Source organism: Eubalaena glacialis, chromosome 10 (assembly GCF_028564815.1).
Source record: "Eubalaena glacialis isolate mEubGla1 chromosome 10, mEubGla1.1.hap2.+ XY, whole genome shotgun sequence".
Lineage (NCBI taxonomy): Eukaryota > Metazoa > Chordata > Mammalia > Artiodactyla > Balaenidae > Eubalaena > Eubalaena glacialis.
The window spans coordinates 70,564,757-70,587,106 of NC_083725.1; the positions used below are offsets into that span (position 1 = coordinate 70,564,757).

At 44.7% G+C, this 22,350-nt stretch overlaps 1 protein-coding gene across 1 annotated transcript in view; it reads left to right on the plus strand.

The window, feature by feature from the left end:
- Positions 1-22,350, plus strand: part of CLPB (ClpB family mitochondrial disaggregase) — a 146,394-nt gene that overhangs the window by 74,447 nt on the left and 49,597 nt on the right. The window contains exon 5 of the mRNA XM_061202895.1: positions 2,995-3,123. Coding sequence (XP_061058878.1) covers positions 2,995-3,123 — 129 coding nt within the window. The remainder of the gene's footprint in view (positions 1-2,994; positions 3,124-22,350) is intronic.

Below are 22,350 nucleotides of genomic sequence, written 5' to 3' on the forward strand. Positions count from 1 at the left end.
AATTTGTTCATTCAGTGGTCTGATTCTTGCATTAGACTGTTAACTTCTTAGAGTCAAGAAGTGTGTCTTATTAGTATATCTCCAGAAGCTACCACCATGCACTGGTGTTCATTAATGATATATTTTGAATGAATGATATATTTTCTTTGTAAAATGGATTATACCCTTCCTGCTTTCTTGAACCAGCTATCACTTTTCGTCAGGTTCATCATTATATCTAGCAGTTAATGTCCTAGGTGGCAATTCAGTGGTGCCCTAGGGGCTCTTGAGGCACTGTCTTCTGTGGCTTCCTCTTTCAGCTTTGTATTGTGCTGTTCTTTTCCCTGCCTGCCTGGTCAGCACTTGATTGTAATCAGCGTACTTGATTTTGAAGACTTCTCCCTAGCCTTCTAGTTTGCTTCTTCTAATCTGCAGTGGGCTGGAAACAAGATCCCTTACCATGATTTGATGAGACTGTTCGTGACCAAGAGTTAATCTCCGAGTTAGGTCCTAAAGGGCTCTTATGAGAAAAATGCAGATGCCATTGCACAACGGACTTACACGTTAGCTAATCAGAGGCCTTCTTCCTGTTTTCCCTGCTCCAGGAAAGGTCAGATAACACTCCAGGGGTGGGGGTCATCAGTCAGGAGAGCCTCTGACTGGTACAGAAGAGCTGATGGACCACTGATTCACCAGACCACAAGAAAGTGTGGTCTGTTCTCCAGTTACACACTCCAACAACTTCATTTTGACCAAACATTTGAAATGCTTCCACCTAAGCAAGCTTATCCGGTATTAGCTACAAACCTCAGGCTGATCTCTGTCAGGGCAAGTTCCATAGAGAGTGTGCTGGCACCTTCACTTGAGCAGGGAAAGAAGAGGGAGTAGGAGCCAAGGCTGGGACCAGAACATCTGGGCTCTGGGCTCTGATTCCCTCATTTGGAAAATGAGAGTGACAGCATGATATGATGGGAAAAAAGGGTGAGGACTCAGATTAAACCTGGGTTCTAATCCTCACTTAACCACTTATTAGCTCCATGATCTCTGTGCTTTAGCTTTCATCTATAAAATGGGAATTATAATACCTACTATATAAGGTAGTTAGGAGAATTAAATAGGTTGTGTGAAATGACGATGTCAGCCACAGAGTCGAGGAAGGTCAGTAAGTGAAATCTATAAGGATTAGGAAGAGGCATGACAGTCTTCTGGCTTTTGGGACTTTTAATAACAAGTTCAGTTTTGTAGGAGGGGAAAATGCATAGACTCCATTCCAAGACAGCTTGGAAAAGAATGGTTTCAGAATTGTCTGGTGCTTTTGACTACATAGGCAAGGTTATGAATTACACACCTTTATCCAGTGGGAGGTAGGAGGAGCCTGCCCTCTGCAGGCCCTGTGCCATGGACTCGGGGAGGAGTGGGTACAGGTAGGTAGGACCCAAATTCCTCCTCCAATGAACTAAGCTCAGGAGGGAACATAAGGCAAGAACTCCAATAATTTCTGCATGAGGCAGAAAGAAACCCCATCACCTAAGCAGCATAGATATCGTTCCACGGGGGCTCGGTTCCCAAGGGAGGGCCCAGAGGTTGGATAGCCTTCCAAATATTGTCCAGACTGGGACCATTCAGGACAACAAGCAGAAGTCATGACTGTCCCAGGTGAACAAGGACATGTGTGGTCACCTAACCTAGAGTGATGCAACTGGTTTTAGGTTCTTTTGTATCAATTTGGAGAGAGAGAGTCACTAATATTAGCACTAGAGTGAGCCTGGGGGTTTTTGGTTCTTTGACACATGAAATGCTTATTCTTCCTACCTTCAAAAACAATGTTCACAGTACATTTATTAAGGGAAAAAAAGCAGATTACAAAATTGCAATATAGTAAATTCCAGTTTTGTAGGATATATATGCAGGTATAGCTATACCTATAGATATAGATATAGATATAGATATAGATATCAGAGGACATATACCAAAATACTAAATGCAGTTTCTCAAGTTGCAGAGATAATGATGCTTTTTCTTCTTTGTACTTTCAAATTTTTAATGGCTTCTATAAATTTTTAAAGCTCTTTACAAAATATTAAATACTCACTAGATTGTAGACATCTTCAGAGCACAGAGGAGGTATGTTACTGTTCTGCTAAGAACAGCCTCTGTCTCTTTCCTGACTTGTCCCATGTCTTTTTTTTTTTTAATTTTATTTATTTATTTATTTTTGGCTGCGTTTGGTCTTCGCTGCCGCGTGTGGGCTTTCTCTGGTTGCAGTGAGCGGGGTCTACTCTTCATTGCGGTGCACGGGCTTCTCATTGCAGTGGCTTCTCCCGTTGCAGAGCACGGGCTCTAGGCGCGCAGGCTTCAGTAGTTGCAGCACGCGGACTCAGTACTTGTGGCTCGTGGGCTCCAGAGCCATGGGCTCAGTAGTTGCGGTGCACGGGCCCAGCTGCTCTGCGGCATGTGTGATCTTCCCGGACCAGGGCTCGAACCCGTGTCCCCTGCATTGGTAGGCGGATTCTTAACCACTGCGCCACCAGGGAAGTCCCTTGTCCCGAGTCTTACCCTAGCCTTCTTTTCTTCACCCGGATAACTTCTCTTCACCTTTCAAGACTGTCATCTTTTGAGATCCTCTCTTCATGCCCAAATTGAGCTAAGCTCCCTTCTGGCTTTCTATATCATCCCGTTATACCTATAATAGCATTTATCTCAAACAATACTGTAAACATCTGTCTACTGTCTGCCTCCTTTGTCAGATTAGGTCATGGACCATGTCTGATTCATTTCCGTGTCCCCAAGTGAATCCTATCAACATAATGGATGTCAGTAAACATTTGTGGATGGGCTCTGTTTTACCTCCTCTTTCCCAGCACAGATGGCCAGGCACATAGTAGGTGCCATTATATGTTTAGTAAGTAGGTAGATGTGTGAATGAGGGAATTAAAATGCCAAGAGAAAGAAGACGAGGTTGGCAGCTCATGGCATTTGTTGCTAATGGAAGGGTTTGTGTTGCTGTCCCTCTAGTCCTGGTCACCCGAGAGGATGACTTCAACAACCGGCTGAACAACCGTGCCAGCTTCAAGGGCTGCACAGCCCTGCACTATGCTGTCCTTGCCGACGACTACCGCACCGTCAAGGAGCTGCTTGATGGAGGTGAGATCATGGGTGAATGGGGCAGGGGGTGGCAGAGAAAGAGAGTAAGGACTTAGCAACCTCTCTACCCTGGAAATGCCATGCTTCCCCAGAGCCTTGTTACTCTCTTAGAGCTGGAAATGCCTCGAGGGTGCCTGCACTTCATGAGAGTGGCCGTGTGCATGTGTGATTTGCCCTCATGTGGCGGGAGTGTGTTCTTTGCCTGTGATTGTGTGATGTACCGTGCCATCCTGCCTGTCTGCACATGCTCTGAGAGTTTTCCTGATTGTTGCTCTCCCCGAAAGTGTCCTCTCTTCTCCCCTGTGACCTCCAGAGCAGGGCTGGTGGACCAAGGGGGAGACCCTTCAAATCTCTACTAACCCCAGTCTCAAAGACATCTTCCTTGATCCCACCTCCACCCTAGTCTAAATTAGTCTCCCTCCGTTACTCTGGGTCATGGTACCCTACTTTTTTCTGTCATCGCACTTGTTGCAATCTGGAATTGTTTTTGTGTGTTCAGTAGCCTTTTCTCTAACCTGACTCTGAGCTCCCTGAAAGCAAAGGCAAGAACCATGGCTGATTCATTCCCAGCACCTGGTAAAGTACCTGGCACACAGTAAGCACTCAGTAAATCTTTGTTGAATGAGTGAATACCCTTCCTTTAGAGAGCATTGATTTAATTGGAGGGATAATACATACCATCCCCAGACTCAGGCTAGTCTGGTCCTGTCCAGGCCCGCTACAGAGTTACCTGCCACCCTGCCAGATGCCTCCCACGGAGTCACTTTCCCTCATCCCACTCCAGCCTCTCCTTGGAATAGGGAGGGAAGCATCTTGCCAGGATGTGTGGTGCCCAGGCCCCAGAGTGAGTATGGCATTGACTGCCTGTTTATGCCCTCACTTACACTTCTTAAAGGTTTAGGGACCCTCTCTTGGGCCTGGACGCCAGGGTATTCCTTGTCAGTGGTCATTCTTCATAGAACCTGGGAGCTAGAAGGATCCTCAGAAGTCCTCTGGGTTACCCTGATGGCCTGACTTCTCTTCTGGCAGAAACCTCTCCAACAGCTGGCTGGCTGGCATTTCCTTGGATTCTCTCAGGGACTCAGGGAATCCTACTTCTTCCCTAGGAGTCCATTCCATTTTAGTTCTTCTCTGACTGGTTGAAATAGATTCTTTTAAATGAGGTGTGATTTTCTTCTCTGTATCTTCTGCCACCTGTCCTTTGCAGCCAATCACTTTTTCAAAACCCAGTCTTGAAAGAAAGTTCTTTCAGTCGCAGAGCCTTTGCCTCCCTGGCCCAACCTCCCCAGATCATTTTCTAGTCCTTGTCATGTGATTGGACTGGAAGGATTTCCCAGTAACCCTCAAATCCTGCCACCTTCCATCAGCCCCAGCCACACTCACTTAAGACTCAGGCCTGGCCCATATCCCCAGCCTACAAGGGACCTACCTGCCCCAGAGCAGCCAGAGTGTGCCTTGGTCTGGGGCATGTACATTGTGAGGGGCAGGACTGCTCATGGATGTGGTGACAGCGCCTGGGATGACTGATGCTTTTGGAGCAAGAACTCATTGCTCTCAGAAGCAGAGACTTAGAAAACGTCCCCAAGCAAGATGCTACTCACTTTGTCCTTTGGAAAGCTCTCCAACGAGACATCTGTAGCTAGGAATTGGAGTGTTCACCATGGAGCTTCTCTCTGCCATGCCTTAAAATCAATCAATACCCCCAGCTATTGTCCAGTGGTTTACATTCCCTGCTTCCCCTCAGCCCCTAAGCAGACAGGGAATTCACTCTAAAAAGAGTCCTTCTCCCCAGCCTTCCAGATCGAACACCTTTGAAATGAAGAAACACAGGCCTTTTATGAAGCACCCCTCCACCCTCACCCCCCAGGCCAAGGCTGGCCCTTTGAGCCGTTCCAGGGGCATGGTTCTTGCTTGTTGACTTGGAACAGATGCCCTTAGCCCCCACCTTTACAGTTCACCCACCTGCCTTTTTACCCAGAATTCATTTACACCCCCTGCCCTAGCCTCCCAGCCTCAAGGGCCAAAACCATTAACCCACTTATTTCTCCCTTCCTGACCTGAACAAGTGGCCGTCACTCAGGGCCTGCAGGCTTGCCAACTTCTGACCTCCCTCCCCCCTTGACCTCTCTTGGTCTGCCTGTGTGTGTGACCAGCCAACCGAGAGGCAGGATCCTGCTCCCTTGTCCTAGGGGCTCTTGCCAGTGACATTTCCAAAGTTTTCTGACCTCAGCTGACCTCCTCCAGAAGGTTTCAGGGAAGGCAGGCCCTGCCTTCCTGACCATCCAGCTTTTTTAGCCTATATTTGCCACCGGCTTTGCTGCAGCACCTTAGAGGCTTTCTCTGTGAGATCCAAGGCAGGTTTAGACACAGGGCCAGCATGTACTCACGAGGTCAACACCAAACCCTTGTCCTTGAAATTGCTTAGTCCACAGGGATTTAGGGCCCCCAGATCTTAGAGGGTTAGAGCTAGAGGGGGCAGCCGCACTTGCCCTCTGATCAGCAGTCCCCACGTGAGAGCTGGGGGGAGGTCCAGGCAGCAGCATCAGTCTGGTAATGTGGGAAGTTCTCTGACCTCTTAAGAGGCAGCATGGAGTAATAAAAAGGACTTTAGGCTTCAGAGTCAGACCAACCTGGGTTTGAATCCCAGCTTCCTCAGCTACTAGCTCTGTTGGCTTGGACGTGTTACTTTAACTCTCTAAGCCTCAGTTTTCTTATCTGTAAAGTAACACCTGGGAAATATCACAGTGATTAGTGGGCATGAGGATTAGTGATGACATCTATAAAAGCTCCTAGTACAGGTAGGTGCTCCACGATTGTATAAAGAAATCAAACTCTCACCTGGCAGCTGTAATCCCATTCCTCCACCATGAAACCTGTACTCCTACCTAATGGCTTCTTAATTCTGTTTCTGCCCACAACTTCCCCACCTTGCCTAAAACACCATCGTGTTCCCTCTCTTCTCAGCTAGATCCTCAGACTCTTCAAGGATCTACCTCTAAGGAAGCCTCTCCAGGTGGTCTGGTCTACTCTGATAGCACCGCCTCTGAACTCTTCAGTGTTGGGCTGGGTGCTTAGCACAGAAAGGCCCTTCTTCATCTTCGGGAGACCCTGTAACATAGTGAAAAGAACACAGTCTTGGGGATCAGACAGACCTGTAGTGTGTCTGATCTCAGCTCTGTAGTGTGACTCTGGGTAAGCCAGTTGCCATCTTTGAGACCATGGACCTCAGGGCATCCTAAGATGGATCTGGCAAACTGTCCCTGACCCTGAGAGAGGCTCAGACTGGTAGAGGAGACAGACATGGGAACAGGCAGTGACAGCAGGCAGGTGCTCCAGCAGGGTCCTGGACAAGGGACTGTGGGGATACCGAGGAGGAAATACCTGCTTCTGCCTGGTGAGCAGGGAGGTGGAATCAGTTACAGAAAGCTTCCCAGAGGATGGCGTGCTTCAGCCTTATCAGGGAGAGTAATAGGAGTTTGCCAGATGGATTTCTGTGGAAGAGTTCTGAGTTCAGTAGTGCCAGTTTTCTACCCCCAGCCTCCACAGAAAAGTGGGTGCACTGGCTTCTGTGGTTTTCATCTCTGAAGATGCTGCTTCTGCCTGGGTTGCTGGCTTATGAGCAGGAAGGCTCTGCTTCAGCACTTGACTGCCAAGTACAAGAAAAGGTTGGAGGAATGAAGGAAGGGCAGGACAACTGAGAAGACAAGTAATTAGAGAAGATGGGGGCCTCCTTCCTCAAGCCCCTGGAGCTGACTCATCCCAGTAGTTCCGAGGCTGTTTAGGTGCTTTTGCAGCTTTTTCCTCCCAGGGATGTGATCCCACTGCCAGATTGATTTTCCTAAAACATATCTCTTGTCATGCAGCCTTTCTCAACCAGGGTTCCTCTGGAAAATTAAGCTGTAATGTTCTAAGGCGTCTGTTGCACACAAGGAATTAATTTCTCTCCCAGGCATCTAAAGTGCTACGAGTTATGTACCATTCTTGAGAGAATTGAGAAAATCATTACTCAAATAATTTCCCAGTTGTGGTTCAAAGGAGAAACCCCAGGTGAGAAAGACCACAAGGAGAGAGCATAAACTGTGGAGTCAGGATCTGAATACAACCCTGCCCTTAATAGCTGTGTGTCCTGGCTAAGCTGTGACCGCTCTGCAGTTCTCGTTCCTCATATGGAAATGGGAGCGTGCCACCTACCATCTAAGGTTTTGTAGGACTGGGCATGTGTAGGTTCTACAGAGTAAGCACTCTACATATAATATCTGTTATTAACTTGAAAAACACCCAGTGCTCATGTATTTTTTTAAAAAAAGGAATCCTACCCATCCTAATTTGTTAACCTGGTTTTAGAGTTGTTCTAGACTGACCTTCACTTAACTTTTTTTTCCCACTGCTGCCCTAATACTCCAGGTACAGCGTAACGTCACTTCTCTGTTCCTATCTCAGTGCCTTTACTCATGCAGGTCTTTCTGCCTCTCATTTCCCTTCAAGACTTTGCTTCTCGGCGTAGTAGAATGCTTTCTACCAGCCAATCCGCAGCTCTCGTGCCACCTCCCTTCTAAAGTCTTCCCTGTTCCCTGTGATTTGGGTCCAGTCCCCCCTGCTAGACTGAGGTCATTTGAGCGCGAGGGTTATGTCTTACTTTGCCTGCCTCCTTTGCCACAATGCCCTGCACATAGTTTAGTACATATTTGGATGCGCCGGAATCTCCAGAGCCACTGTAGATTTGGATGCCACTGGAGATGTGGTGTCTTTGCTTCCTGGCCCACTTGCTCTGAGTGTCATAATCTATCTGGCTTTTTAGAGCTTCATGTATGAAGCTATCTTCCTTCTTTTAGTCACAGTGCCCCTGCCTTTTCAGCCACCAGTGCTCATCACCTCAGAAACACTGGGCTTTATGAAACCTAATAGCATCTTCCCCAGGGCTTCCCTTAGCCTCTTTCCTACCTACTTTCTTGCCCTTCCGTGTCCCTCTGTCCAAGTACAGGGCTCAGTTGTCAGTGTTAACCAGCCGTCCTTAAATTCCCAACCATTGCCGCCTGAGGCAAGGAACCTTTCCAGTGCTGATATCTTCCCTTTAACAGCCTATTATTTTGTTGTTGGGGCTAGAAACTTAGAGCTCCATTTCTTGTTCCACTTCACTGTCTGCCCATCTGGCTGCACCGCCAGATGTTGAGGGGATCGGTTTTGCCCCAGGCTGTCCTCTATGGAAATGTCACCCTCTGATTCTTGCCAGCAATGCAGGGAAGGGGAATGAGCACTGGGCTGAAGATCAGACCTTCTGGTTCTGCCACCAGCAAACCCTATCTCCTTTAGGCAAAACCTTTCTCCTCCATAGTAAAATAGAGAAATTAGTGTAGCTGATTCCAAGGACCCCTTCCAGCTCCCGCATACGGTACTATGTAACCCCTGGGCAAGTCTTCTCACTCATTTTTCGAGCACTTATTGAGCATCTCTCCTGTCATAGGCTTCCCCCTAGGCACCTGGGAAATAAAAGATGATCCAGACATGTTCTTTACCCTTAAGGAACTCATAGGTCAGTGAGGAAATCAGACATTTTAGCAAAAAATTGCTATCTGATGTATTAATGGAGATGTATAGAAGGTGCTGATGGATCACAAAGAAAAGACCTTTTAAATCTCTGGAGAGAGCAGGGAAAGCATGGTACAGTAGATGGTGTTTACACTAAGTCTTAAAGGATGCATGTGAGTTTACCGAGTGGATGAGGAAGAAAGGCAAAGGGAACAGCATGTTCAGAGGTATGGAGTAGAAAGCAGCATACTTTATTCAGTACACGGCAGGTAGTTCAGAAGAGCTGAATTTATGGGGTATGAATTGAAGAATGGAAAGCAGGAACCAATAATGAAGGCCTGTAACATAAGATCTGCTAAGGAAATAGAACTTTATCCTCCAGTGGGAAACCATTAAGATTAAGGGTAGGGAAGGATCAGATTTATGTTTAATGTGAAAGATGGTTTAGAAGTTTCAAAAATGTGTATCAGTAGTTGAATGGATGAATAAATTATGGACACACAATGGAATAATAGAATGAATGAATGAACAAATGAACAAACGAACTAATGAACTCTTGCTGTATACAACAACATGGATGAATCTCAACAACTTAGCATTTCTGGACACAAGCCAGACATGGAAGAGTACTAACTATATGACTGGACTGATATATAAAGTTCAAAATAGACAAATCACCCAACGTGTAAGAAGTCAGGATGGTGGTTACCCTCAAGAGGGTAGGTAGTGACTGGGGAAGGGCACATGAGGGCTTCAGAGGTGCATAATGTTCTGCTTCTTTATCTAGGTGCTGGTTATGCATCCACCTTGTGAAAATTCTTTGAGCTGTATCCTTATGCCTTTTTTGTACTTTTCTGTATATATGTTATACTTGAAAGAAAGATTAGAGAAAATAGGGGAAAAAATATATTAGGAGGGGCATGATTGGAGAAAGGGAAAATATTTCATTTGAAAGCTATTTTAATTGTCTAGGTGAGACCTACAGCAAGGCAGTTGCAGTGGGAAAGGAGAGAAAGATTGATCCCAGAAAGATTTAGGAGTAGAATCATTAGGATCAGATGGTGAGAAAGAAGGAGTAGTCAAGATCAGGATTCTGGACTGGATGGCCGAGTAGATGGTATGTGCTTGTACTGAGGTAAGGAATACTGGAAGGAGGTATGGGTGGATTGGATGTGCAGAGGAGTGACCAGTTCTGCTTTGAACATTTTCTTCCTCCCTCCTTCCCACTTTTAGATTCCATGGTCCAGTGTTCTAACTATTCCCTTGCTTCTCTCTCCCTTCTTTGTAATCACCTGATGAAACACTAGCCCTAGATAAACCCAATTTCTTTTTACTTCATGTCTGTATCTGAAGAGCTGAATATTGCTGGAGAAAAAAATATCACACAACCATGCTAACTTGACTCACTTTACATTTATGTCCGTGAATTTCAGACACTCAATACTGCCACCACCCCGCTACACTTCTTGAGTAAAATCACAGTCTTGTTCTGGATCACGACCACTTTTATATACCTTCTTTCTCCTCAAACCTCCAGCACTCTCCTTCCCCAACTCCCAAACTAATGATCTCACTTCACACTTCATAGAGAAAATAAATTGCAGTCATAAGGAAACTACCTTATCTTCCCACCACCACTTCCACCAGCCTACCTGCACCTATACTCCTGTATGCTGCCTTCCTTCTCTGCAATGGAAGAAGTTCCTAAGATCACCTCTGCTTTTGGTCTCAGGCTCCCATTTCCTCTCTCTTTCTCAAATTACTTTGCTCCTCCGGTGATCCCCTGTCTTTCCTACATTATCCTTTTTCTCCTCTCTGCTGGCTCATTCCCATTGGCATAAAAACATGCCTTAATGTCACCCATCTTAAGCAACAAAGCAAACTAAAAACTTCCCTTGACCCCCATGTCTACCTCCAGCTGCCACCTCATTTCTCTGCATCCCTTCATGGTTAAAAGTCCTCAAAAAGAAATGATAGCTAACCACTTAATTCACTTCCCCGGCTCCAGTTCTTTCCTCAGTCTCAATGTCATCATGGCCAAAATAGACTTCTATTTTTCTCCCAAAATTGGTATCCCCCAAGTCTTCTACATCTCAATAAATGATAACTATCATTTACCTAGTTTTCGGGCCACAAATCTTAGAGTTATCCTTGAATTCTCTTTCTCCCTTACACTGCCTGTCAAGTCCTTCAGTAAGTCCTGTCAGCTGTACCTCTAAAGTACATCTTGAACCATCCCTTTTTTGCCTGTAGTCAAACTCTAGTCCCAGTTCAGGACCACGATGCAGTTCTCCTGGATGATCACCACAGCTTCCTGGCTAGTCTCACCATTTCCACTTGTGTCTCCATGAATCCATCCTCCACATAACTGCCAGGAGAATCTTTTTAAAACATAAACCCTGTCTTTCTGCTATTTAAAATCTTCTGTTGGCATACCAGTGAAACCAAAATGAAATCCAAATCCTTTACCAGAGCCTACAAGGCTCTATGTTATCTAGACCTGCCTGTCTCTGTGACCTCATCTCTAGCCACTCCCTCACCCCGCTTGTTCACTGTTCCCCAGTGACACTGACCTTCTTTCGCCCCTCAGGCACACTGAGCTCCTTTCCATCTCGGGGCCTCTGTACCAACCTCTCCCAGTGATGGGAACACTCTCCCCCTTCGGAATTCAGGTCTCAACTCAAATGTCCCTTCCTCAGAGAGGCCTTCCCTGACCACCCTAGTAAAATAGCTCCCCCGGTCACTTTTGTTTTTAAATTAATTTATTTTATTTTTGGCTGCGTTGGGTCTTTGTTGCTGTGCGCGAGCTTTCTGTAGTTGCAGCGAGCGGGGGCTACTCTTCGTTGTGGTGCGCGGGCTTCTCATTGCGGTGGCTTCTCTTGTTGCGGAGCACGGGCTCTAGGTGCCCAGGCTTCAGTTGTTGTGGAACATAGGCTCAGTAGTTGTGGCGCACGGGCTTAGTTGCTCCGCAGCATGTGGGATCTTCCCGGACCAGGGCTCGAACCCGTGTCCCCTGCATTGGCAGGAGGATTCTTAACCACTGCACCACCAGGGAAGCCCCCCAGTCACTTTCTGTCATATTACCTTATTTTATCTTCTTCATGGTACTTATCAGTCCCTAAAATGATCATGTTTGTTAGCATGTTTATCATCTCTCTCTCCCCGCCGCTAGGATGTAAGCCTTGTAATCACAGAGACCTTGTCTCTCTATTTCACTGCCATATTCACGGCTCCTAGGAAAAAACCTCACAGCTGTCATATAGTAGGTGACTAATAAATAGCTGTTGACCAGCCGGGGAACCTGTGGGACACTCCTGTAGAGATGTGTAGCAGGCAGTTGGACAATGAGTCTGAAGCTCAGAAGAGAAAGGACTGTAAGTTGGGCGTGAAGATTCGAGAGTTGTCAGTCTCTTAGAGGTGGTGGAAGCTGGCTTAGTCTGAATTGTCCATGGAAAGTTGTAGAGCTAAAGAGGCCCAAGGACACAACTGAGAGAACCTACATTTCAGGTGTGAGCATGAGAAGAGGAGCCAGTGCAAGAGATTCAAGGAAACAGGGAAAAGGAGAAGCAGAAGAGAGTGGGGAAGGGGTTGCTTTAAGGCAGTGCTTCTCAAACTATCTGAAAAACCTGTCTTCTGCAGGTTTTCTTTTTTGTAAAATATGATGAAAACAAATTATTAGAAAAAATATATTTTGAAAAGGCATATAAAATACAGGCCCAAATTCGTCATTAGGTTCAACAGACAAAATTACTCTTAAGTTGCTATAAAAGTTTCCAGACACTTACTGTCACTTACTGTGCTTGTCTCACTGATGACTGGTAACAACGTTCACAGACCAGCACAAGTATGTGGACTACACTTTAAGCATCATTGCTCTAATGGTACTCCTGGGCAAGAGGGGAAGACAAATGAGCAGAACATAGCCTCTGCCCTCAAGTAGCTTAAAGTCCCGTGGGGTAAACAGTTTGGGATAGACGGACACACTGCATGGCAGAGAGATCAAAGCAATGCCATTAGGATGCAGGCACTGGGGACCATGATCTGCCCCAGCTCTGCCACCATCTCACCCTTGTAGGGCCTCCGGCAGATCACAGCCCCTCTGTGGCATCACTTTTTTCATCTGTATGATGAAGAAATCATGTCAGATGATTGGATGCTGAAGTTTTCTGGTTGTTTGGACACAGAGCTAAAAACCCTCCATGCCAGCAGTTTTCTGTGGGAGCGTTGGGGAGTGACTTCTAATGGGTGCAAGGTTTCTTTTGGGGATGATGAAAGTATTCTAAAATCAGATTATGGTGATGGTTGCACAACTCTGTAAATATACTTTAAAAAAAACCCCATTAAATTGTATACTTTAAATAGGTGAACTTTATAGTATATAACGCTATTTTAAACAAAAAGAAAGAAAATCGTCCATGCCACTCAAAACCAGAAAAGATTGGCTTGGATGGGTAACTGGTTGCAGGCTGTAAAGCCAGTTGGTCCCATAGCTAATGTGGTGTATAGGAGGGGCCCCTCTGTTGTATATAAAAGTTTCTTTTTAAAGAATACTATTAAAAACTTACCTGTAAAACTTTCTCTTGCCCATACTGGTCTTTTTATTGATTTCCAGTTATTACCTTAACAAGTATAGCACTCCCCATTTTTTTTTTTTTTCTTTTTTTTTTTGGCCACTCCATGCGGCTTGCGAGATCTTAGTTCCCTGACCAGGGATTGAACCTGCGCCCTCGGCAGTGAAAGCATGGAATCCTAACCACTGGACTGCCAGGGAATTCCTGCACTCCCCATTCTTATGAAGCTTTAAGTCTGGCAGAGTATAGACATTAGGCAAATAATCACAAAATTATTAGGTAATTATCACTGAGAGAAGTAGTATTAATGAAAAGTAGAGGGTATTAGGAGAGTGTAATGGAGACCTAATCTAGTCTGAAGAAGGTGAGGGAGGTCTTCCCTGAGCAAATAGCATATACATGGAGACCTGAAGTGTAGATGTTAGCCTGTCACTTGACTTGAGAAAAGCCTGTGGAGAGTGATGGCCATTAGTCATCTAGAAGGACCCAGCAGTCCAGTCAGGGGCATTTTGGGGAATGGAGGAATTCTGTGGTGTTACTGCAGTTCATATGGTAGGTCAGGGCTAAAAGGGGCCCTCAGTGACCCTGAGTCCTGTCCTCTGCCCTTGGCCTAGTCAGTGCAGAATGATGAACTGTCCTTGCTGTCCCCAGGGAAAGGTGTTTCTGTATGCCAGATCCTATGGACATAGAGGAGTCACTGCATAGTTGAGTTAGAGATGAGAGCGCCTGGGCACCAGAGCCCCAAGCTTTCCAGAGCCACCTGCCATCCAGGCACCCGCATTTCATCAAGGCTTTAATCGGCTCCAAGCAGTCCTCAGATGAGCCTGGCTGGTATCCGGCATGAGCTCATCACCGCCAACAGTGGCAGCTGGAGGCCAAGGCTCCCTTGGGTGAGGGAGAGGTCAGCATCAGTTGGGCCAGGTCTGTTCTGCGTTCTATGCTTTCCTCCACCTGCACTGGGCCTGGAAACATCCGAGTAGGATTCCGATTTCCCAAGGCAGGGCCAACTGCCCTTTGCCAGCCCACTCGTGCCCCTCCAGTGAATGTGCTCTTGGGCAGAATGCACAGAGCAAGGGCAGCACTGTGTTTTAAGAAGGGGAACATCAGTCTGAAGGTCAGAGCCTGCAAAATAGCAACAGAGGCCCATCCCAGGGTCAGATGGGTCAGAACTGAGGTTCCCTTCCCAAAAAGAGTTTGCTTCTAGTATTCACGTGCTCTCTTCCTCTACACAGAGGCCTAGAAGTGTCCCAGGGAGAACACAGCAGAGGTGCTCTCTGTAGGTTGATCCCACAGACTCCTTCCTGAACATCATTTTGGAAATGAATTATTTTAAGTGTAGCAGAAGAAAGGAGCCTGCCACTTCAGGAATCCTTCAGAAACTCCCTTTGAAGTAATGAACCCTGTGCAGTGGGAAGTGCTGACTGGGTGTCCGGTGACCTGCACTAACTTGACCTTGTGGTGGGCCCTTGAATAAGTCCCTTTCCCCTCACTGGGCCTCATTTTCCCCATCTATAAAATTAGTTGGTCTAAGTTGGTGATTTATTAGTTGGCGATCTCAAAGCTCCCTTCCATTTTCAAATTTTGTGATTCTGATGAATAATTGCTCTTTGATTTATCTAATTGCAAATCTAAGTATTCATATTTATTCAGCAACTATTAATTATTTTCCTGCAGCTGACCACCGGCATCACTCTTCTAGGTTCCTCTGCTCTTAAAGCAGCCTGTATAATTTCTTTATCTCACTTACCACAGCATGTAGCTATTCAGTTATCTGATTGATAGATCTCGCCTTCATTACACAAGGTAGGGTCTGGATCTGCAGGGCTTACATCCCCAGCACCTTGCACTATCCTTAGCACATGTAGATGCTCACTGAATGTTTGCTAAGTTCATTTATAAATGGGCACTAGGCATTACAGGAATAGAAAAAAAAGATACAGGCCCTTCCTTCAGACTACACCCTGTAGAGTTCTGGTTTGGTGAAAAGGCCCAGACACAAAGCACACTGAAAACACCATGACAGTAGGTAACAGGACTAAATTAAATGTAAGCAAAGGTCAGAAAAAACAGTAAGTATAATGAATGAGGTGAGGAGGGGAAAGATCAGTGTTGGCATTGTGGAAAGCTTCATGGAGGAGGGTGCCTGGAGGCAGATCCTGAAGGACAGGCAGAATTCAAACCAGCGGGGGGAGGAGGGAAGCTTTTCAGGTGTGGGAGGAGCAGAGATGAGCCTTGCATGTTCAAGACCTGGAAGAAACTGGCCACCTAGCAGATGATGGGTAGGGAGGCCTGAATGTGGAGGGCCTTGGGGGTGAGCCAGAGGACTTGTACTCAACATTGAAGTCAGTAGAGAGCCCCTGAAGTGATTGTCTATTGTTGGCTTGTTTAGCAACTGTAGTGATTTTTACTTCAAAAAAAGGTGAAAAATAAAAATTTCAAGAAGTACCAGAGGATGTATAGTGAAAAGGAAGTCTGCCTTCCACATGCCTGGTCTTCCTCCTCAGAGGCAACCACTGTAGCTTTTCCTATGTATCCTCCTTATTGCTGCTGTAAACAGATTATCACAAATATAGCAGCTTAAAACAACCCAAATTTATTATCTTATAGTTCTGGAGATAAGTCTGAAATGAATCTCACTGGACGAAAATCAAGGTGTCAGCAGAGTTGCGTTCCTTTTTGGAGACTCAGAATCTGTTTTCTTGCCTTTTCCAGCTTCTTGAGACAGCCCACATTCCTTGTCTCAGTCCCCTTCCATCCTCAAGCCGGCAACAGTCCCTCAGGTCTTTCTCACATTTCATCACGCTGACGCTGACTCTTCTGCCTCCCTCTTTTACTTGTAAAGGACCCTTGTGATTACATTGGGCCCACCTGGATAATCCAGGATAATCTTTCCATCTCAAAGTCACTGATGAGAAACCTTAATGCCCCATTGCCAAGTTAACTTTATATATTCACAGGTTCCAGGGATTAGAACGTGGACATCATTGGGGGCCATTATTTTACCTACCACACTATCAGAGATATTTTATAAATGTTTTATTTTTCTTTCTGTTTTTGAATAGTTAATAGTTTTGAATAGTTAACTTGTACACAGTACAAAATTCAAAAGGGTTTTCAGTGAAAAGTCTTACTCCCACCCCATCTCTAACCCAAGTATTGTCCAGTTTCTCCATTGTATCATTATTAGTTTTTCCCTTGAAATTAATAAAGTCTGTGGGGAGACATTTTGAAGGCCATGCAACTATCCTTTTCATCAAAATTTCCCCCCTAGACTTAGCATCCACTGATGGTTCTTTCCTGAATAAATCTTTATATGATGGTTGCAAAATGAATATTTTATATCTTTCCCAACTCCAGTGCTCACTCCACAGTTGACCAGTCAGCACCTGGCATTCTGTGGTCAACAAGAACCCCTTTTCTCCCATTTATCTCTTTATTGTCAAAATGTGCTTGTGGATACTATTGCTTTAATGTTCTAGAATTAATTACTGACCTTAGTTGTTACGTTGGTGCTAAAATTGTCTCAGATTTGGCCAGGGTGCCATACCCCCATCTTCTTTTTTTTTAATTTCCGTATTTTCTGGCATAGCAAGATGTTTCAGTCTTACCTTGGATCCACCTTGCCATTGCCCTGGAATCAGCCATTTCTCTGAAAGCCCTACAACTTTTTAGTGGGCAGTTGTATTAGAGACTGAAACATGAGTAATAGGTGTGCTTACTACGCACATGCATATACATATACACACATATATGCATATGCACATACCTGTTTTAGAGGTCCTGAGAACACTGATACCTCCCATTCCAGTCCATTGTCACAGCGTTCTTCCTTGTCTTCACACATTCATATTTCTATGACCCTTCTTCTGTAGTGAGAATTCCGGCTCCAAACAGCACTGATACATGTACTCATTTGCTTAATCCTATAATACATCTAAAAAAAATCTTCAGACCTACTTCAGCTGAACTACTATAGGAAACAAACTACTAAAAGAGTTCAGGTCAGAATTTGTTTACAGTTCTCACAGCTACTCCATCCAAGGCTAAGGGTATATAGTCAAATACTGGTTCCTCAGTTACTTAGGTGGGTGTTTTTCCCTTCAGGGTGTTTATGTTGTTCGTTTGAAATACAGTTGGGTTAATTTTTTCAATATTCTTTCAGTTTTAGGGTTTTTTTCCTCTACCTCTCCTTGTTTTAATTTTGTTGTTTGAATATGTAGAACATTAATGTTCTAAATATTTTTTTATTTTTTAATGTTTTCTAAATTTTTAATTGTTTTAAATGTTTTATGTTTTAAATGTTTTCTAAAAACTGTACAAAAAGGTATACTCAGAGAAGTAAAACTCCCTCCTGTGTCCCTTTCAACCTTTTTCTCCTCTCCTTAGTAAGCCCTGACCCCTTGTAGATAACCAGTTTTGATTGTTTTCTGGTTTATTCTTCCTGTATTTCTTTGTATAAGCAAATATATGTGTGTTTTCTTATTTCTCCTTTTTCCTACATAAAAGCATACTATATATGCTCTTCTGAAGTTTGCTTTTTTTACTTAACCATATTTCCTAAAATTCACTCGATATCATTTCACAGAAATCTTCCTTATTTTTTACAGCTGCATAGTAACCCATTGTGTGTATGTGCTATATATCCTATGCTTGATTTTCATTATTTTACAATTACAAATAATGCTATGTGAATAACCTCTTCCACGTACATTTGGGGATTGTGGGAGGTGCGTCTCTACAGTAAAGTTCTAGAAGTGGTATTGCTGGGTCAAAGGATAAATGTATGCCCTTGGTTAATATTGCAAATTTCTCCTCCATAGAAGTTGTGCCATTTTGCATTCCCACTAGTAATGTATGAAAGTGGCTGTTTTCTCACAGCCTTGTCAACATCGTATATTGCCAAGCTTTTGAATTTTTGCCCGTCTAATAGGTGAGGTACAGCATTTTGGTATAGTTTTAGTTTGATTCTCTTATTATGACTGAAGCGGGCATCATTTCAAATGTTTAAGAGCCATTTTATCTCCTTTTGTCAATTGCCTATTCATGTCTTTTGCCCATTTTTCTCTAGGACTTTTGGTCTTTGTTTTCCTCTTGATTTTTAAAAGTTCTTTGTATGTTAAGAATATTAGCTATTTATCTGTGATATATATTGCAGATATTTTCTCCCATTTTGGATTGATACGGTTTTAATACTTCTCATACAGTCCTAAATGTACAGCCAGGACTGAGAACCACTGGGATAGTTTGTGCAAATTGGAACTATTTTTTTTTAAAGGAGAATGGATACAGAGAGAAAGGGACAGAGGCTGAAGACTCAGCCTTGGGTGTCACCCATGACTTGGGATAGAAGAATGAACAGGAACCTGCAAAGGAGACAAAGGTTTAGGTATTGTGTATCATATAAATCAAGGTAGAAAAGAATCCAAAGGAGGCAGGATTGGTAAGGAGCATTGGTTACTACAGCCATGGGCAGAGGAAGAAGAGGTTTCTGGGTGTGGGTGGTAATGAGGTCCATACCCTTACCTCCCAATACCACTTCATCCCTTCTCGTTCAGGCTGAGAGAAGATGCCCTGGATCTCTGTGAGTGATTTTGTTCAGCATTATTACCAGGGACTACAGGAGGCCTCTACTGACAAACACATTGAAGGAACATAGCTCAGTTGCATCATAACTAGGGCATAATTATTCAGTCAGCAAATATTTATTAAATTCCTACTGAGTGCCAGGTACTGTTCTGGGCATGGGCTATCACAATAAACCCTCATTTTTAATGTGCTTCTCTCTCACCACTTTCTAAAAAGCTGGAGGTTTCCTTTACCCAAGTCCATCCATCTGGTTTGTCATGAAGCTTCAACTCTGAGACAGACTTGGTAAAGTCCTTAGAATTAATTAGGGAAAAGCACCTTTGAGAAATAGTGTTATCATTAGCACCAGCAAGAAGCTCTGGGTCGAAAATGGTCCTCTTGGTGTAGATTTCAAATCTATTCCCTTTCTTCTCCTTTTCCTAATCTCCCCACTACCCTTCCACTTATACTTTCAGTGACTATTGCCTGGTGACTGTGGTTGAGCATGAAGGAAGGAGTATTAACTGGAAGAGTCCGTTTGGCAGTGGCTCCTGGTTTTCTGTTTGTTTGTTTGTTGTTGGTTTTTTTGGCAACAGTTTTATGAGGGAGATGAGTAATTCCTTTCAACCTTGATGGGGGGTTGAAAAGCAGACATCAGTGGTGAACAGTTCCTGTGCCCAGAACTGCAGCCTGTGGCATTTAATATCATAGTTAAAGATACTTGCCTCTGTATTCCTGATTCTCTCCATTCTGGGAAGTGCAGTTAGCAAAACTATTTCATCGGTTTCTGTTTCTGTAGCTGTTCTCAAAGCCAGCTGTAAATAAGGCCTCCTGTCTTCCTTAAGGTCAGAGTGAAAGTCTGTATATTTGAGTGTACTTCATTCCAGTTAGCCTGGCTCAGCCACCACTCTGACGTGCTGGTACTTCTCATTCAAGCAGAAGGCTTTACTTAGCTTTGGGAATAGACATGTGAATGGAAGCATAAGCCATCTCTTGATAACCCCCTCTTCCCTGCTATGGACGTTAGGCTGGGATTGGTCAACAGAAGCTTAAACATTTGGTCAGCTCAGTCCTTTGGGGTGGTTGGTATTTTGTAGACAACCCATCAAGATTGATTGGCCTCGTAACTGAATTAGCCAGATGTGTGGGCATTGTGTGCCCTTTCCTCAGCCTCCTTCAGTGTTGTTAGATGGAAGCAGACATGCGATTAGCATGTTTGAAGATGGTGTGTTTTTAGTGCATGAACAAAAGCTGCTGTCTTCTGCAGAGACTGTGGCTCTGCCCCAGACGTCAGCAGTATAATTATGACTGCTAAATTCAGCCCAGACCCCAGGCTTGGCTGCCTTGGTCTCAGCTGTCATTTGCAGGAAGGGGAGGAGGGGTGCTGAAGCCCCGGGACCCAGGCTCTTATTATAGTCCACTTTGAACTCTGCTTTATCCAGAGTCTCTCCCTCCTTACTGACAATTACTCCCAGCTGCTTTCTGGTCACAGAGCCTGCTGCCACTTCTGAGCATAGTCTGTGCTGGATTGTAGGGAGCACAGGGGCTGGCCTACTGAAAGCCCACAACATACAGGAAACTTGCCCCAAATGAAAATGAACTAAGGATCCCCATACTTCCAACGCATATGTCACATGCTATTCAGAGCATTATCCCTCATCTAGAAAACCCCTACCTTAGGTTTGCCTTGAACAGAAATCTTTGGCAGGAGTTTTTGCTTTTGCCCTTTTCCTCACCTAACTCTGTATGTGAAATATTCCATACGTTTGAACGTTCATTTCCATGCTTTTGTATCACCTCTTTTCTAACCAGACCAGCCTGCATATTTGCCTTCCTTAGAACACATCAGGCATTTTCATGTCTCTAGTAGCTCTGCTGATGCTTCATATTCTGTAAACATCTCATGCTCAATGTATCCAAACCCAGCCCTCCTCATACTTTTTTCTGTATTCCCTAGTTGGTGAATGGCATCATCATTACTGGTCACCCAAACAAGAAAGTGTTTATAAGTGTCTGATGACTTCACCCTCACTTTCCACCGAAGCCATCTTTCTTAGAGTTTTCTCTCAAGTTTATCCTCTCTCCTCTGTCCCCACTATCCTAGTTCAGACTTCATCACTCTCACGTGGACTATTGTAAGAGACTTCTTGTTGGTCTCCCTACCTCTAAGCTCCTTTCCAAACCTTTACCCTGCAAAACCCTACCACTCCCCTGTTTTGAAACCTTCAGTAATGTCTAATGCTTGTGAGTTAAGCTCACATGCCTAACCCAGCCTGCAAGTCTCTCTGCAGTCCACCAGGAATCTTCTACCACCCTGTCTCCAAGAGGGGCAGGGTACAGTTGTTTGCTTCAGGATTGGGACCAGAGCTTGATAGGCTTACCAGGGGCATGCCTGCAGCCAGGTGGGCCTGGGGACACAGGAACTGTCTCTGCCATAGGTCCACTCAACTACTCATTCCCTAGCATGGAGTCTTTCCTGCCTCCACACCTTTGCTCATTCACTTTTCTGTGCCTGGGATTCCCTTTCCCCACTTCACCACCTATCAAACCCCTACTTAGCCTTCAAGAGCCAACTCATTTATGTCTCTTCTTGTCTCTTTTCCTGGTTTGCCTACCTGAAGTGAATCACTTCTCACTCTGTTACCCCACAGCAATTTTAGGAAGCTTATTTTTGGCCGAGCCGTGTGGCATGTGGGGTCTTAGTTCCCCAACCAGGGATTGAACCCCTGCCCCCTGCATTGGAAGCGTGGAGCCCCTACTGCTGGACCACCAGGGAATTCCCTAGGAAGCTGTTTTATTGTTTCAAAGATTACAACTGAAGTTTGAAAAAACAGCTTAGCATGTGTCTCCTCATATATCCTCTTCCTTCTGTTCCTCTGATTCTGCTGCCAGTAGCCCTGAGTAGGTCTCTAACCTGTGGAAGGCCACTCAGTCTCCCTTCCATCTGCTAAAGAGTTGGGGTGGCTGGCTCCTTCCTCAACACCTCCATCTCTACACATATACCATTAGTGAGAAATACTATAGGAAGGAATGCTTAATAATGGTAATTGTAGTAAAAATAACAATAGCTGTCATTTATTGAGTTCTTACTTTGTACCAAGCTTTAGACTAAGGCTTTTCTCTCTTTCAGTACTTAAAATATCTTTGCAAGTTTAATACTCTTATTACCTACATTTTCCATATGCATACTCAAAGGCATTAGGCTGTTAAGTAACTTGCTCAAGTTCCACCACTAGTAAGTGGCAGAGCCACTGTGGTATCTGTGATTATGATCTCAAGAGCAGAGCTCCAGTTGTGTTCCTGGAGCCTATACAGGGTTCAGTATAAAATAGGTGCTCTGGAATGTTGGTTGGTTGATCACATGAATGAATGAATCAGTGTTCTTCCCATTGAACTTGTCTTCAGGCTTTTAGAGACTGGCTGAGCATCTGTAGCTTATGCCAAGAAGTATGGATTTTGTCTCATTTCCTAATGCCCAGCTATACACAGACGTGTTCCCTCCCATTCAGTAACAAACTGCCTGGAACTCTTTCCTGGCTCATATTTACAAGAGAATGTGATAAAT